General features: G+C 36.7%; 1 protein-coding gene across 2 annotated transcripts in view; it reads left to right on the top strand.

Moving 5' to 3' along the window:
- LOC150110124 (constitutive coactivator of PPAR-gamma-like protein 1 homolog) overlaps positions 1-15,701 on the top strand; it is a 299,942-nt gene that overhangs the window by 109,212 nt on the left and 175,029 nt on the right. For both annotated transcript variants that reach the window (XM_090397994.1, XM_090397986.1), the window contains exon 9: positions 13,188-13,353. In XM_090397994.1, the coding sequence (XP_090254120.1) occupies positions 13,188-13,353 (166 nt within the window). The remainder of the gene's footprint in view (positions 1-13,187; positions 13,354-15,701) is intronic.

The raw sequence follows: 15,701 nt of genomic DNA, 5'->3' as shown, positions 1-15,701 counted from the left end.
GTTTCTTGGCTTAACATATGCAATACAAAATCAGAGTAGAACATTTTGGAAATATTAAGTACAGAGAATTAATGAAATATGAAGTTGATTATATAAATGCAGTGGCTTGCTTCACTGAGAATACTTGAAATGAGTAGTAATTATTGTTATTTACAAACACCTGGAATCGACTCACTGAGAGAATTGTTTAACAATAAGAAACAAGCCATTTGAAATAAATAAAGTTTAAAAGAAGATAATGAAATGTGAACAATTACAATAAAACAGTGCTTATAAAATTTCAGTACAAAATAAATAAATGCTAGCAAACAGTTAAGCTTGAAAACAAAAACGAACGAGAAAGAAAATTGTGCATTTCCCACAAATAAAACTATCACCATCATCAAATTCCTGATATACACCTTTGGGGGGGGGTTACAGGATATCATGATAGTTCTACATGAAAAGTTACATCATTACTAACTTCCTATCAACAATTTTCCTCCAAATTAAGCTGTTATCTGTCTTCTGAAGTAGTTTACTGTATCAATGCACCCTTGGTCTTCCTCTGGGTCTTTTATCTGCCATCCTGGCAAAGAACACTTGTTTTTACTAACCTTTCCTCTCCCATTCTGTTTAAATGACCATATTACATGAGATTAGCTCTGCTAACACATTCCTGAATGCTAACATTAACAAGTTAAAATCCTAATTTTTAATATGATGGCCATTGATGCCATTTGTTCACTATCCTGATCTTTCTAAGAACTCTCATCTTTGATCAGGTGTTTTATTTCTTATCTAGCACTCAGATTCATAAGTTAAAATTGAACACTGTCTTATGTACAGCTACTTTTGGTTACTTTCTCTCTTATTTCATATAAATCTAATCAGTTGACTTCTTGCCATCAACTTTGCTGATCCTGTTGTCTTTCTATAAAAAGTAAACTACTGTACACCATTTTGTACTCTTCACTTTGAGGAAAGAGAGTTCCTACATAGGGGTGTTACCAGAGGAACTAATTAATCCCATGTATCTTCTGGCTAAACAAAGTTTGAAATCAATATTGTCTATTATTTGCTAGAGGGATAGTAAATCTTTAAAATACAAGAAGCTTAAAATGCAATATATATACCTTCAGTTTAGTTGAAAACAAATACTGTAATTGGGGGATTTAAAACTTTGAATATGAATTTAATTCACAGAATATGCATAATATATGTAGTTTCTTGACCGTGACATGCCTCTGAAAAGAAGTGACATTATCATCATAAATTTTGATTTCTAGGAGAATAAAATGCTGCATCATATTAAATATAAGTCCATTTGTTTTTACTTAGACTTATATTTATTATTAGTTGTTATCAGCTACATAAAGATATCTATGTTGTTCAGGTAGTGATTTAACCCTCTCCCATTCTCCAGAATTTGAGAAAAAATTTGTATACAGTAAAACAGAAAACTTAGAATACTACATATAGCATAGTATGCAGTTGTCTGTTTCTGGTCAGCATGCACATTTGGTTACTGTAACAGTAAACTAGAAGGCATCCAGAATTTTTAATACTGGTTCTTAAAATAAATGAAATCAGAGACTGAAATCTAACAAAGATTTAATTTAATAAAAAATAAAGCTTAAGGAATTTTTTCTACAGAGAAAAGAAAGGGAAAAAATCTACTGTGCATTGTATAAAATAAAGATCTTTTAATTTTTTAAAAGTCAATCTTAACTTGTAAGAAATAGAACATGGCTCTTGTTGGCACAGTTGTACTGTTGCAGGTAAAAATAAACATTGAATGTTGATATTCCCTGACTAAATTGAATAACTGTTGTAATAGATATGATATGAAGGTCAGCAATAACAAGGTAGAAGCATTGAAAATATCAACCGCCTTGTGAATGGAAAACCTATAGAACAAGTAAAACATTTCACCTACTTAGGCACGATTTTTAATGAAGATGATAAATTAAATCTGGAAATAGACATCAGAATCAACAAAGCTGGTATGGTTGGAAGTCAACTGAATAAATTTATATGGAATAAGAGAGAAATTAGTCATAACACTAAATTAGCTGTATACAAGACTGTTGTTCAAACCATATTTAACTTATTAGGGGCATGAACAGATGGCATCAATGGCAATATCATAATGAAAACGAGGATTATTAGGAAAGAACTTGACATTCTTAGCATCCAGGAATGTGTTAGCAGAACTAATCTCAGGTGGTATGGTCACTTAAACAGAATGGGAGAGGAAAGATTAGCAAAACAAGTGTTCTCTGCCAGGTTGCAGGAAAAAGTCAGGAAGACCAATATCTAAGTGGATATAGTAAAAAGTGTCTTAGAAGATAGAAATATAAGATCTGATAATGTTTGGAGTTCTTGACAGGTAACAGATTGATTTGGAGGAAAATTGTAGATAGGAAGTTAGTAATGATGTAAGTTTTTCATCATTACTAACATGCAATGAGTTAATGTGCAAATCATTAATAATATGCAATGAGTGTTTCTCAATTTTTTTTTCTTCAGGAAAGGATGAATTATAAACATCATATTCAAATTCCTGACATGTACCCTCAAGGGGCGTACAGGATATAATAATACTATTCGCCCCTTGAGGGTACACGTCAGGAATTTGATGATGATGTTTATAATTCATCCTTTTGTGAAGAAAAAAAATTCAGAAACACTCATTGCATATTTGATATATACACTTATATCTAAAGTGGAAGGAAATGACATTTTTCATGTGTTTTTCACGTAATCAGCAGTTAGTTGTTGCACTAAGGAGAGACTCGATTTTTGATGCTCATAACTTTTTTTAAATAACGTTCCATCTTGACCTTAAAAGAAATTTTCAAGATGTTAGCAGTATCTGTAGCCATCCTTATTTGAGGATTTGTTGAAATGATTCTGAACTTGCATCATCTGCATTTGAGATTATCTTTCACCCCTAAGAATGACTTCAGCAATCTGTTCTTCTGTAGCACACTCTGAACATTCTGTATATTTATCAATGCCTACATAGTCAAGAACATTTTATTTTCCACAGGTGAACTCTGACCATCAATGCTTTCATATTGTTTCATTTCATTCAGGCCTACATGTCTGAAACAACAATGATATCATTAATTTGTCAGCCTCACATCCCAAGGACATGGCACTAAGAATGTCAATACTGTATTCTTTTGAATTGTCTATATTTTAAGATAATGTGATTGAGAAGTATTTTTCTATAGCATGTCTTGAATGCTTGGATTATTCCTTGGGTCATTGGCTGAATTACAGATGTAGTGTTCAGAAGTTAAAAAAAAGCAAAGACCACTCATATCGGTATGAACAGTGCAATTATCTACAAGGAACTAAATTTTCTGTCCTTTTTTGGTCACTTGATTGTCCAGATCTTCTTTCAATGATATCTACTGTCATTCAGGCTTTCACATTTGCTTTATAGTCAGTTCTCAATGTTTTAATGCCTTTGAAGTATCTAGGTTTTGTGTGCATGTCATGTTTGCAACTAGCAAAAAAAAGTAATTATTTCTTTCTCCTTTTTCCTCACCTCCCCACAGGTGTCTCCAGAAATCACAAGTGTTCTGTTTGGAAGCAGTTTGTAGAATACCAGGTTTCATCTGCATTAACCACATCCTTGCATCATAATTCTTCATTAAATTTTAACTTCCAAGTATTCATGCTTTCAGGATCTGCTGAGGCACTTTTACCACAGATCTTCCAACCATCAGAATACTTAAAATCATTCAGACCAAGACAAAGTGTAAACGTTTCAGCTTTAAATTTCAAAACACCGTCCACAGGCTTTGAGTGAGTTGTTTACTTTGAGCAAACTTCATTCAAGTCAGTAAGGCATATTCAAGTACTGGTTACTTAGCTGGAATAGTTCATTTTTTATTAGAAGCACATTTAATTTTGGTGCAGTTCTTAGTTATTATTAAAAAAATACTATTTGGGATGCTAAACTTTTTTTTCCCACTTCAGAATAGGTTTCATTTCTCAACATTTTTTAAAATTTCTATTTTCATACTAGTGGGTAAAGATGCCCTTTTACTTTGAAGAGATGACATAGCTATAAAGGCATAATTGTAGAAATGAAGCTCAACAGGACAGAATATTTGCCATTACACTTGTCACTGTTCTGTTTCTTTCTGCTAGTTCATTTCTGTGGATACCTTTTATGTTCATGATGCCAATCTTGAATTCTGCTGATGGTAATTTGGAGCTTGTGGGGTTTGCTTCAATAGCTGACTTCACTGTTTGTTTTGTTCCTTGATGAAAATAGCAGTTGTCTTGTTTAACTGGATAGTGTCCCAGCCAGCATGAAATTCCCATTATATTATACGATCATTTTGTGCTTTGGTTTAAGCCAATAAGAATATAATTTGGTTAGCTAAATCCCAAATTGTCAGCCTGTGCTCATTTGTTCAATATCTATTTAGATTTGCTGGCCTGGCAGAATGGTTAGCATATCTGCTCCCCATCCAGCAGGCTGTGGCCTGCTGGTTGGGAAGCAGAATTCCACCTTGAGCATGGATGTTTGTGATTGTCTTAGATGGGAGATAAATTTCATTGCCAGGGATGAGACCACTACCCCATTTACAGGAGATCTGAAGTGGCTTGAAAAAGTTCAGTGTTTGGTCTCCAGAGTTGGGTATTCTGGACTCTGTAAAAAAAAAATTATTATTATTATTATTATTACATGACTCTTCCAGGGAGTCCAAAGACTCATCAAGGGAGAGCATCCACTCAACAACTATCCATGCCCATGGCGGGATTTGAAGCCGCAACCTTTTGACTGGAGAGCGGATACGCTAACCACTCAGCCAACCAGGGCCAGCAATAATCTTCTTCTTCTGCAGCTTTTCCCACTTAAGTAGGGTTGCTGTTTGTAGTGAGTCTCCTCCTCCATCTCTTCTTTGGCTGCTCTCGCTTCCTCCTCCCCTGCACATTTATCAGCATGACCTTTCTTCCCATATACTCTTCCTTCCTCCTGTATCTTTGCTCCTAAGTTTGTAACTTTCACTGTTCCCTCTTACATAGTCATTTCTCAGACGATCCTTTCTGGTCACACCGCACATCCACCTAAGCATTCTCAACTCCTCTACCTCCATCCTGCTGATGTTATTTTTCCTCAGGGCCACAGTTTCCATAGCATACGTCATACATGGTCTCACTACTGTCCTGTAGATTTTGCCTTTTAGATTGATCGGCACCCTTTTATCGCATTGCACTCCAGCCATCTCTCTCTCTCTCTCTCTCTCTCCAGTTCCTCCATCCTGCTTGTGTCCTGCATCCCGCTTCCTTCTCAACCTCACCATCCTCTTTCATTGTTGAACCTAAGTCACTGACCTTCCAGATGACATTTCCTTCCAGATCTGTCTCCTGGCTGCCATCCACTTTGCAACACATATATACTCTGTCTTACTTCTGCTCAGTCTCATACCTCTCTCTCTTCCAGTACTTTCCTCCAACTTTCCAGTATAGCTGCTACTTCTTCTCTTGATTCTGCACACAGCACGATGTCATCTGCATACAACATAGTCCAAGGTGCATCTTCTCTCACCTCCTCCATCACAATATTGAACAGGAATGGACTTAATGCTGACCCTTGATGCAAGCCAACTGACACTGGAAAACTTTCTGTCTCTAACAGGCAAGTCCCATTTCTTTGTCACATTTGTCAAATGTGTCACATTGTCACATTTCTGTACATCTCCTGCACCAGCCTGACACATTTCTCCGGTACCTTCTTCTCCCTCAGACACCTACAGACTTCTTGCCTTGGCACTCTATCATATGCTTTCTCCAGATCAATAGCTACCAGATGTAGCTCCCGTTGCTTCTCTCGAAACTTTTCCATCATCTGCCGTAACCCAAAGATAGCATCTGTCATCTTTCGACCATTGCTCCTTTGCAATCTCCACCTCCTCTCGCAGTCTTCCATCAAGATTCCTCTCTAGGATTTTCATTGTGTGGGACATCAGCTTTATTCCTCTGTAATTCTTACATTCTTGTGCATCCCCTTTACTCTTGTAGATGGGGACAAGAATATTTGCCATCCATACCTCGGGTATATTTTCCTGTTGACAAACTGTTATTAACAGGTCCCACAGCAGGTCAATTCCCTCTTCCCCCAGCGCCTTCCATGCCTCCACTGGGATCCTGTCAGGGCCCACTGATTTTCCATTCTTCATCCTCTTTATGGTCTTCTTGACTTCCACTCTAGTAATGTTCTGCACCATCCTCCTCATAAGGCTCCCCATCTTCTCTGTGAGTCCTTGCATTTTCTTCATTCAAAAGCCCTTCAAAGTATATTCTCTGTCTGTTTCTTATATCCACATCCCTCCTTAATACCCTTCCTCCAGAGTCTTTGATCTGCCTCAATATTCTTTGATGCCTTATTTCTACATTTTTCCAGTTGATAAATCTTTCTCTGTCCTTACTTTTGTTTCTAATTAATCATAAAGGTCTTGATATGCCATGGCCTTCGCCTGTGTAACAACTCTCTTGGCTTCTCGCTTTTTCTCTCTGTCCTCTTCCACTCTTGACTCATCCCACTTCTGCTTTGCCTTCCTCTTAGTCGTAACTGCTTCTTGTACATTATTATTCCACCAACTCTCCTTCTTCTCTCTAATGTTTCACCAAGCATCTCAATTGCACAGCTTAGAATTGCTTTTGAATTATGTCTCCACCAACCTTGTACAATAATAAATAAATAAATAAAAATAAATTCTTACTCCCTTCCATGAAACTACTACAGGTTTATAACCTTTTGCACGTGGGAGTGATATAAAAAAGAGAGAGATGGCTGAATGAATAGGCAGCACTATTAGATTTCTGTGTCTGTCCTTTCTCATCCATAAGCATGAATGAAGGATATATAGGAAAGAAAGTTATTTAAGTTTAAGCAGCATATAAAATGATTTTTAATTTTTCTGGAAAGAATGTTTCATTAAGTTTGCTATGAAATTTGGATGTATTCCAATGAACTATACTGGAATTATTGTTCTTTTTACACTCTAATTTTAATTTTATGTAAACCTGACCTGGTTTGCCAAGTGGTTAGCATATCCACTCTCTAGCCAAAAGGCTATGGGTTCATATTCCACTGTAGGCATGGATGTTTGTGATTGTCTGTGGAAATACTAGTGGTGGTGGTGGTGGTAGTAGGCAGCAGATGGCGTTGGTGTAGTTGCGGTTAGTTGTAGTTAGTGTAGAGTTGGTGCCCTCCCTTGATGAGTCTTTGGACTCCCTGGAGGTGTTACGTAATAATAATAATAAACAATACAACCTAAGTTGTATGGTTGAAGAGCAGAATTCTGCCATGGGCATGGATGTTTGTGATTGTCTTTAGGTGGGAGATGAATTTCATTATTTAGTGTATGGATCACCATGCTTGAAGAGCAGGGTTTCCAGACTTTATGAAAAATAAATCCCCCCCCCCCCCCCCAAATATATATATATATATATGTATTAATAAGAAATAGGGGAAAAAATCCTTAGTCCTTAGAAAAAATCCTTAGAAATAATCCATGGTACACTAGTGAAGAGCTCTACTCCATCAAAGTTCAACAGATTGCTAAAGCAGTGTTCTACAGACCCATGGTCGTATCTAGAAGCTCTTCAGTGGACTCGACAACAACATGGTACACTAATGTACTTTCCTTTTTTACTAAATAGCTTAAGGAAATGACAACGTATACTAGGATATACGTTAAAATAAATTTTAATACACTTCCAATTTTTCGGCAACTTCATGTTGCCATTTTCACGAGCACGTAAGCACAACAAACAGTAAATGAGGACGAAGCTATTCTTTCTACTAAAAGTCCTGATGGTGCCCCCCCCCCCCCCCCAGCGGGCAATGTTGGTACTCTTGGGCGATTGGGCTGAAGGTCTTCTGATGTAGGTTTCCAAAATTTGGGGCAGTCTCATGCAACCAAATTTGTCGAGGTTTGGATTGTTTCTTAGGGCTGAGGCTGATTCCATGAAAAGCCTTTCGTATTTGAATTTACTATGGTGTATTATTGGCTTTCTTCCACTGCATTCTATGGCAGGTATCCAGCGCATGGTCTGCAAGACAGAGTGGCTGTATTGGTGAAACCGGATGTAGTCCTTGCGTTCTGAAATTCTGATATTAGCTGTCCTGCCTGTTTGGTCAAAGTACGACAACTTGCAGCTGCAAGGGACCTGGTATACGAAAGGCTTTTCATGGAATCAGCCTCAGCCCTAAGAAACAATCCAAACCTCAACAAATTTGGTTGCACGAGACTGCCCCAAATTTGGGAAACCTACATCAGAGGACCTTCAGCCCAATCACCCAAGAATACCAACATTGCCCACTAGGGGGCATCATCAGAACTTTTAGGAGAAAAAATAGCTTCCTGCTTCATCCTCATTTACTGTTTGTTGTGCTTGCGTGCACGTGTCTTGTTTTTAAGTTCCTGTGAAAATGGCAACGTGACGTTGCCGAAATATTGGATGTGTATTAAAATTTATTTTAATGTATATTCTAGTATACGTTGTAATTTCCTTAAGCTATTTAGTAAAAATGCATAACCAATGTCTAAGCCTTTCCATGAGAATTACAATAATCCACAGAAATGCCATAGCACATAAGGCCTGCCATTACGGTAAAATGAAGTTAAAGTTATCAAGACAACTGAATTGTCTCGCCTTCCTAAAACGCTGCCGGGATAACCAGGTAATCCCAAGCTATATCAAATTTAAGCACAGTTTCTCTTCGTATTTATAACTGCGCCAGCCAAGCTTTGCTCAGGGAACAAATCACTACAACTCACAGTTTCCCGAATGATGCTAACTTAGCTATCCAGGCACTCGAAGATGACCTTTTTTTTAAAGCACCTTAAGCCAAGAAATTTGGCCTATTCTATATGGCATCTCATGCACTGCTATGGAGAAAGAATTTCCAAAAGTACGAGATCGACACATCAAAAAAAAATTTGAAAATTTAAAAAAAGAACTCAAACTTGAAACCACATCTTCCTACCGAAACAGTAGTCAACCTTTCGTCATTTAGTGTGAAACCTGAAGCACTCGACGCTCTTTCACATGGCCACAATTTCGCCATTGCGCCCAGAAGAATACCTGCAGAAGATATTATGATATGAATTGAACGTGGGATACAACACCTTCCGAACGACGTTGCCAACAATATTAGACTGAATGTGACTTGTGTTCTGACCAAGGCAAAACCACCAAAAACTAACATGCCCAGTAAGGAAATTAAATCTCTACTAGAATTAAAGAAAAACAAGGAAATAATAATCACCAAAGCAGATAAAGGGAAGGAACGCCACAGTATTGCTTAACCAAAAGGATTACACAGGTAAGCTGAATGCTCTATTGTTAGATTGGGCTACTTACCTCCCTATCGAGTAAAATCCCACCAACTCACAAATTAGAAAACTCCACAGGCTCCTTAAGAAGGTCACTTCTTGGCCTGTAGATGTCACTAACAAATTAAAACCATTTAACTTCATACCCCCCCGTATTTATGGACTCCCAAAAATACATAAGGAAAATGTGCCATTACGTCCCATAGTGGATGGCATTGATTCCCCCACATACAAACTAGCTAAACATATGGCCAAAGCTCTCACACACTTTCACACATAAAAACTCAGCCCATAAAAACTCACACATAAAAACTAATCCAAGCTAAATTTCCTCCCGATATCAGAGCCCTATTTCAGTTCACAATGAACTCAGGCTATTTTGTTTTTGCCAAGGAAAATTCTACAAACAAATAGAGGGGAGAGCCATGGGTTCTCCACTCTCCCCACCCTTGGCCAACTTTTATATGGAGACTTTTGAAGAGAAAGCCTTAAACTCTGCCCCACAAAAACCAATCATACGACTTTGCTATGTTGATGATATGTTTGCTATTTGGCCACATGGCTCTGATGCACTCCTCTCTTTCTCAACACACTTAAGCAACTAACACCCCAGAATCAAATTCACCCTGGAAGAAGAAAAAAAAAACAACTGCCTTCCTTTCTTAGACACACACTAGTCACCCTCCAGCCTGATGGAACTTGGTTTTCTCAGTCTATAGAAAACCCACCCATACAGGCAGATACATTCACCAACAATTCTCTGCCCCCTCACAACAATATGGAGTCATTAAGACACTACACAACAGGGCTAAACTTATCTGTTCAAATGACAATGCCCTAACCACAGAACTAAACCACATTCTCAACACTTTCTCAGCCAATGGCTACCTCCCAAAAAAATCCAAAAAATATTGAAATCAATAAACCACAACCCCCCCCCCCCCCCTCACAGCAAGGATTACTCTAAATCTGTCACAATACCCTATATATCCGAGGCACCAGAAAAAATTACAAAAATCCTAAAAAAACATGACTTCTTGTTACAGACCATATAATAATTTGGCATCCCTTATCCGCTCTACTAAAGACCAACCTCTCTCCCTAGACCTACCTGGTATATACCAGGTCCCTTGCAGCTGCATGCTGTCCTACTTTGGCCAAACAGGCAGAACAGCTAATATCAGAATTTCAGAACACAAGAACTACATCCGGTTTCACCAATACACCCACTCTGGTCTTGCAGACTATGCGCTGGATACCCGCCATACAATGCGGTGGAAGAAAGCCACGATAATACACCGTAGTAAATGCAAATACGAAAGGCTTTTCATGGAATCAGCCTCAGCCCTAAGAAACAATCCAAACCTCAACAAATTTGGTTGCACGAGACTGTCCCAAATTTGGGAAACCTACATCAGAAGACCTTCAACCCAATCTCCCAAGAATACCAACATTGCCCGCTAGGGGGCACCATCAGGACTTTTAGGAGGAAGAATAGCTTCCTGCTTCGTCCTCATTTACTGTTTGTTGTTCTTGCGTACACGTGTCTTGTTTTTAAGTTCCTGTGTAAATGACAATGTGAAGTTGCCAAAATATTGGAAGTATATTAAAATTTATTTTAATGTATATCCTAGTATACGTTGTAATTTCCTTAAGCTATTTAGTAAAAATGCATAACCAAAGTCTAAGCCTTTCCACGAGAATAATGTACTTTCCATACAATTCTTGTTTATCCAAGACAGGTTAAGTTCCATAATCAGGGGCTTTAGGCAATTAATGCAACCTGCTAATCACTCCTCTGCTTCATCCCCCAAGGACAAGTATGTTGATATCTGCAGATATGTGTTCAAGAACTGGTTTACTTATTTTGAGGGATGAAATACCTGAGTTTCCTTGAGAACAAACCTTTCACCTCTATGTGAAACTAGCTAACACTCTTCTTTGAAATGTTCTGATAAAAGTTTGGCTAATGGTTTAGTACACTTGCTCACCAACCTACAGACTGTGAGTTCAAATTCCATTGGGGGTTATAAATGATTAGCAATGTCTTTTGATTAGAGGTGAATTTTGTTTCCCATTGCAAATCCACTTCCCCGCTTACTAGAGAATTGAAGTGGCATGAAAAAGTTCTTCGGTCTCTAGAGCAATTTTTTGGATTATATTAAGAAATAAATGATAAAAAAAATCTAAAAATTATCTTAACCCCTAGTACAATTGGACTGTAGATTTACAGTGTTTTGTGGGTGGCAGTCACACAAAAGGGGGAGGGTAAGCATTCTGTGAAATTATATAGGAGACAGGTATGTAAGTCATGAAAGTAACCAACTCTTGAATAAAGTTTATTTAGGATGATAAATTCACTGTCTGCTGTACATAATTAGGCATAGTTAAACCGCACAGAGAAATTCATTCTAGCATTTCTTATTCAAGATGATACAGTATCTTACTGTAAGTTTCTTTTTTTGTCCTAGAGTTCAAGATGATATGGCATCAATGGCAATATCATATTAAAAATGAGGATATTAGGAAAGAACTTGATGTTGTCAGCATCCAGGAATGCGTTAGCAGAGCTAATCTCAGATGGTATGGTCACTTAAACAGAATGGGTGAAGAAAGATTAGCAAAACAAGTGTTCTCTGCCAGTTGGCAGGAAAATGACCTAGAGGAAGACCAAGATATAGGTGGATTGATACTGTACAAAGTGCCTTGGATGTTAGAAATATAAGAGAGCTAATAATTTTGGAGTATTGACAAGTAATAGACTCATTTGGAGGAAAATTGTAGATAGGAAGTTAGTAATGATGTAAATTTTTCATGTAGTACTATCATATCCTGTACACTCCTTGAGGGTACATGGCAGGAATATGATGATGATGATACAGTAAATGATAATTGTCACTTCCTTCATCAATGACCACTTAAGTTTTTCTTTATTTTTTTTTTATTAATAAAATTCATTTATTACAGTATGTAAGTTTCTTTTTTTGTGCTAGAGTTCAGAAGATATAAATATATAATTAAAGGGCAAAATATAAAAGTATATCTACTTAAATGTCCGTCTACAATTATTTTACCTTCTATATATCATAAGGAATTATACTTTTCTTGCATTTCATAACAACTACTCTAAGATAGAACTGTGAGTGTGCAAGTTTATGGTTAATCCAGATGCATGTTCTGCTGAGTGTAAAGGATTATCATATAATGGTCATAATTGATGGGTTAAATTTCGCATACAGGTTATTTGAACTTTGTTGTATAGTTCACATTTATGTTTTAGCCACTTGTCAAAACATGAATGTTTAGATGTAGTACATGATATTGCCAATAAGTATGATTGCTCTTTGAAGGGTGGGGAAGAAAATTATAAATACTCATCATCACACTCTTTAATGTCATTAGGTTCAAACATTTTCCTAAATGCATAGTTCTTTCTTTTCTGATTTGGGATTTCAACAAATTTAAATTACCAGTGATTTTGCTGAAGCTTCCCAGAATACAATCTACAAAATAGCTGTCAATGTCTGGCTATTTTTTACATTGCTTTCTGAGAAGTGTTGTTTTAGTAAAATTAGTAGAATCTTTTAGTGCTCTTCTGTTAAAAAAATAAAGAGAAGTTTTCTTCAGGATTTTCATAAACATTTTTGTTTTCTCAGGAATGTTAAAGCAAAAGTCGAAGTTATCTTTATGCAAATTGGGACAGTAGTAATAAGTAACATTTTAACATAGTCTCTGAATAATAGGTTTTGGAATATTCACAATAAAGGTGTTTTTTTTTTTTTTAATTTTATTTTAAAAACCAGTTTGTGTATGTATTTATTTCTTTCATTTTAGGGAGAACTTAAAATTCCTGTAACATTTGAAGATGATGTTTCTCGAGAGCTGCCATCGCCTGCATTACTTTACCGCCCTCTTCGCCAAATGGTATATGCAATAATGTTTAATCTCCACCATTTGCAATTTATGGCCCGACAAAGGAAAGAAAAGGAAGGGATAGATGGTAAATTATTTTTTAGAATCCCCTGTAAATGTCTATCATTATGTTATTGCTTTTTTTTTTCCCCAGTCAAATGCATGATCTGATCCCCCCCCCCCCCCTCCCTTTCTCATTTCACAGAGATAGAAAAATAGCAGAATTCATACTGATTGCTTAAATGCGGTTTTGGAATGGTAAACAAATTGATGAGGCATGACTAAAGATTTCTCTCCCATTTTTAAAAATAGGCTAGATATATGTAACTTTCAAGCAACATAGGAGGGAACACAGGCCTTTGGATCATAAAAGGGTAGGAGGTATACTTTCAAAACGGGGATATGGACAATGAAACTTATTTTTGCCTATGGTCCCACAAAAGGTTCTTCCAAGGAAGAAGCAGAGAAATTTTTTTGAGTCATTAGAATGGGCAGTTGACATAAAGAAAATGGAAAAAGTGGCTCTTGTTGGAGATCTGAACAGCAGAGTAGGAAATGAATGCCACCAGGCATATAGGAGCATTTTGGGAAAATTTGGCAAAAAGATCAAAGCTAATAATAATGGTAAGTATAATTTGACTACAGATGAGAGAACCCTCTACACTTCTGTGCATGGCAGACAAGGCGAATCCATTCCGATAATAGGGTACTCAACCCATTCACAGGATTAGTGTTCATTATTACACATCAGAAAATTAGCTTTTCTTTTATAAACATTCTAATTTTTAAAGTGGTAACTATTTTGCTTGTAAAACAGTCAAAATATTTTATGTATAAAGCATGTGATTTCGCGTGTTGGTGACAAATTCATACATTCCTTATTCTTTTCTTCCCTTCAGCATGAATTGACTCTTATTGGCACTTACTGTTCTCTCAACTTTGGGCACACTGTATTTACTGAACTTCTACTCAGGACATGGACTCATTACTAACATCATGTTTTAACATAAAGATGTGCACAAGTTCACATAGAGAGAGAGAAAACACAAGAAATAAGAAAAGTCTCATTGACTACGTCATTGTCAATACTGATTCAAGATACGAGAGTGTACAGAGGATTTGAAATTGGAAGTAACCATTATTTAGTACTAAGCAGGATAAAAATGAATATCACATTAAAAAGAACAGTATGTAAGAAAGTTAAGTTGAGCAGCTTTTACAAGTAAATTGTAGATTAGACTATACAAACATATTGAAAACAAGAAGCAAAATTTGGAGTCTCAGTGGCAAACTCTGAAGAAGAAGACATCGATTGATTCAGCTAGGGAGGTATGTGGTGAAGTTGTCTGCAATGATAGAAAAATAAGAACACCATGTTGGACACAAGAAGTAAAGAAGTAGTCCTGGAAAAGAAGAAAGGATGCCAAAAGTTCCTAGCAAATAAATCTGCAGATGCCCTAAAAGAATACAGCGAAATTTGTAAGAGAGAGCTAAGCTGTGCAAAAGTAGCTAAACAAAAATCATGGGAAAACTTTGGTAAGAATATAAAAAATAAATATCACGAAGATGACAAAATGTTCTGGAGGCTACTAAAGAAGCTTAGAAATGGAGGAAAGAGTTACTGTAATAGGAATCAAAGATGATAAAAGTGACATGAAAACTCAACTTTAATTCTTTTTATGGAGTAATTACTTTGAAGGACTATTAAACAAACCAAGCAGTGCCAAAACCATACTAGAAAATTTTCAAGAGGAATGCAAAGAAGAGCATATACCAATACTTCAGGTAGAAAAACCGTCAAAAACTTGAAATGTGGAATGGCAGCTGGAGTATATGATATTCGGCCAGAAATGCTTAAGTATGGGAGGTATAAAAGTTTTGCAGTTTCTACACTGCATAATTCAGATTGCCTGGTCTGAAGGTCGAATTCCCAATAATTAGAGTAGAGCTCTCATAGTACCCATTAATGAAAAAAAAAAAGGGGGGGGGGGGGAATAAAACTTAATGTGAGAACTACAGGGGAATTTCTCTACCTAGTGTTCCCGATAAGATTTGTGCAAGCGTACTTAAAAAGAGGTTAAGAATGATTTGGAAGAGAAAGTTGGAGAAGAATGAGTTGGGTTCAGGAAATAGAGGTGGTGAAGATCAGATTTTCACTTTAAGACAAATAGTTGAGAAATTGTGGAAATGTGACAAGGATCTGGAAAAGACATATGACAAGGTGCCCAGAGAAAAGCTTTTCAAAATACTACATTATGCAGAGCAATACATAGTCTATATTTAAGTTGTCAGTCAGCAGTTAGAATTAAAGGAAATATAGAAAGATGGTTTGATGTAAAATCAGGTGTAAGACAAGGATGCACATTATGAAAGAAAGTGGCATCAAGCATGATATTAGGATTGGAGATATCATACTTATCTCTTTGCTTTATGCAG

The sequence above is a fragment of the Typopeltis vanoorti genome, chromosome 1, assembly GCF_054136105.1.
Source record: "Typopeltis vanoorti isolate ZY-2024b chromosome 1, IOZ_Tvanoo_1.0, whole genome shotgun sequence".
Classification (NCBI taxonomy): Eukaryota; Metazoa; Arthropoda; class Arachnida; order Uropygi; family Thelyphonidae; genus Typopeltis; species Typopeltis vanoorti.
Note: the sequence above shows the minus strand (reverse complement) of the source record. Positions and strands in the feature narration are given on the sequence as shown.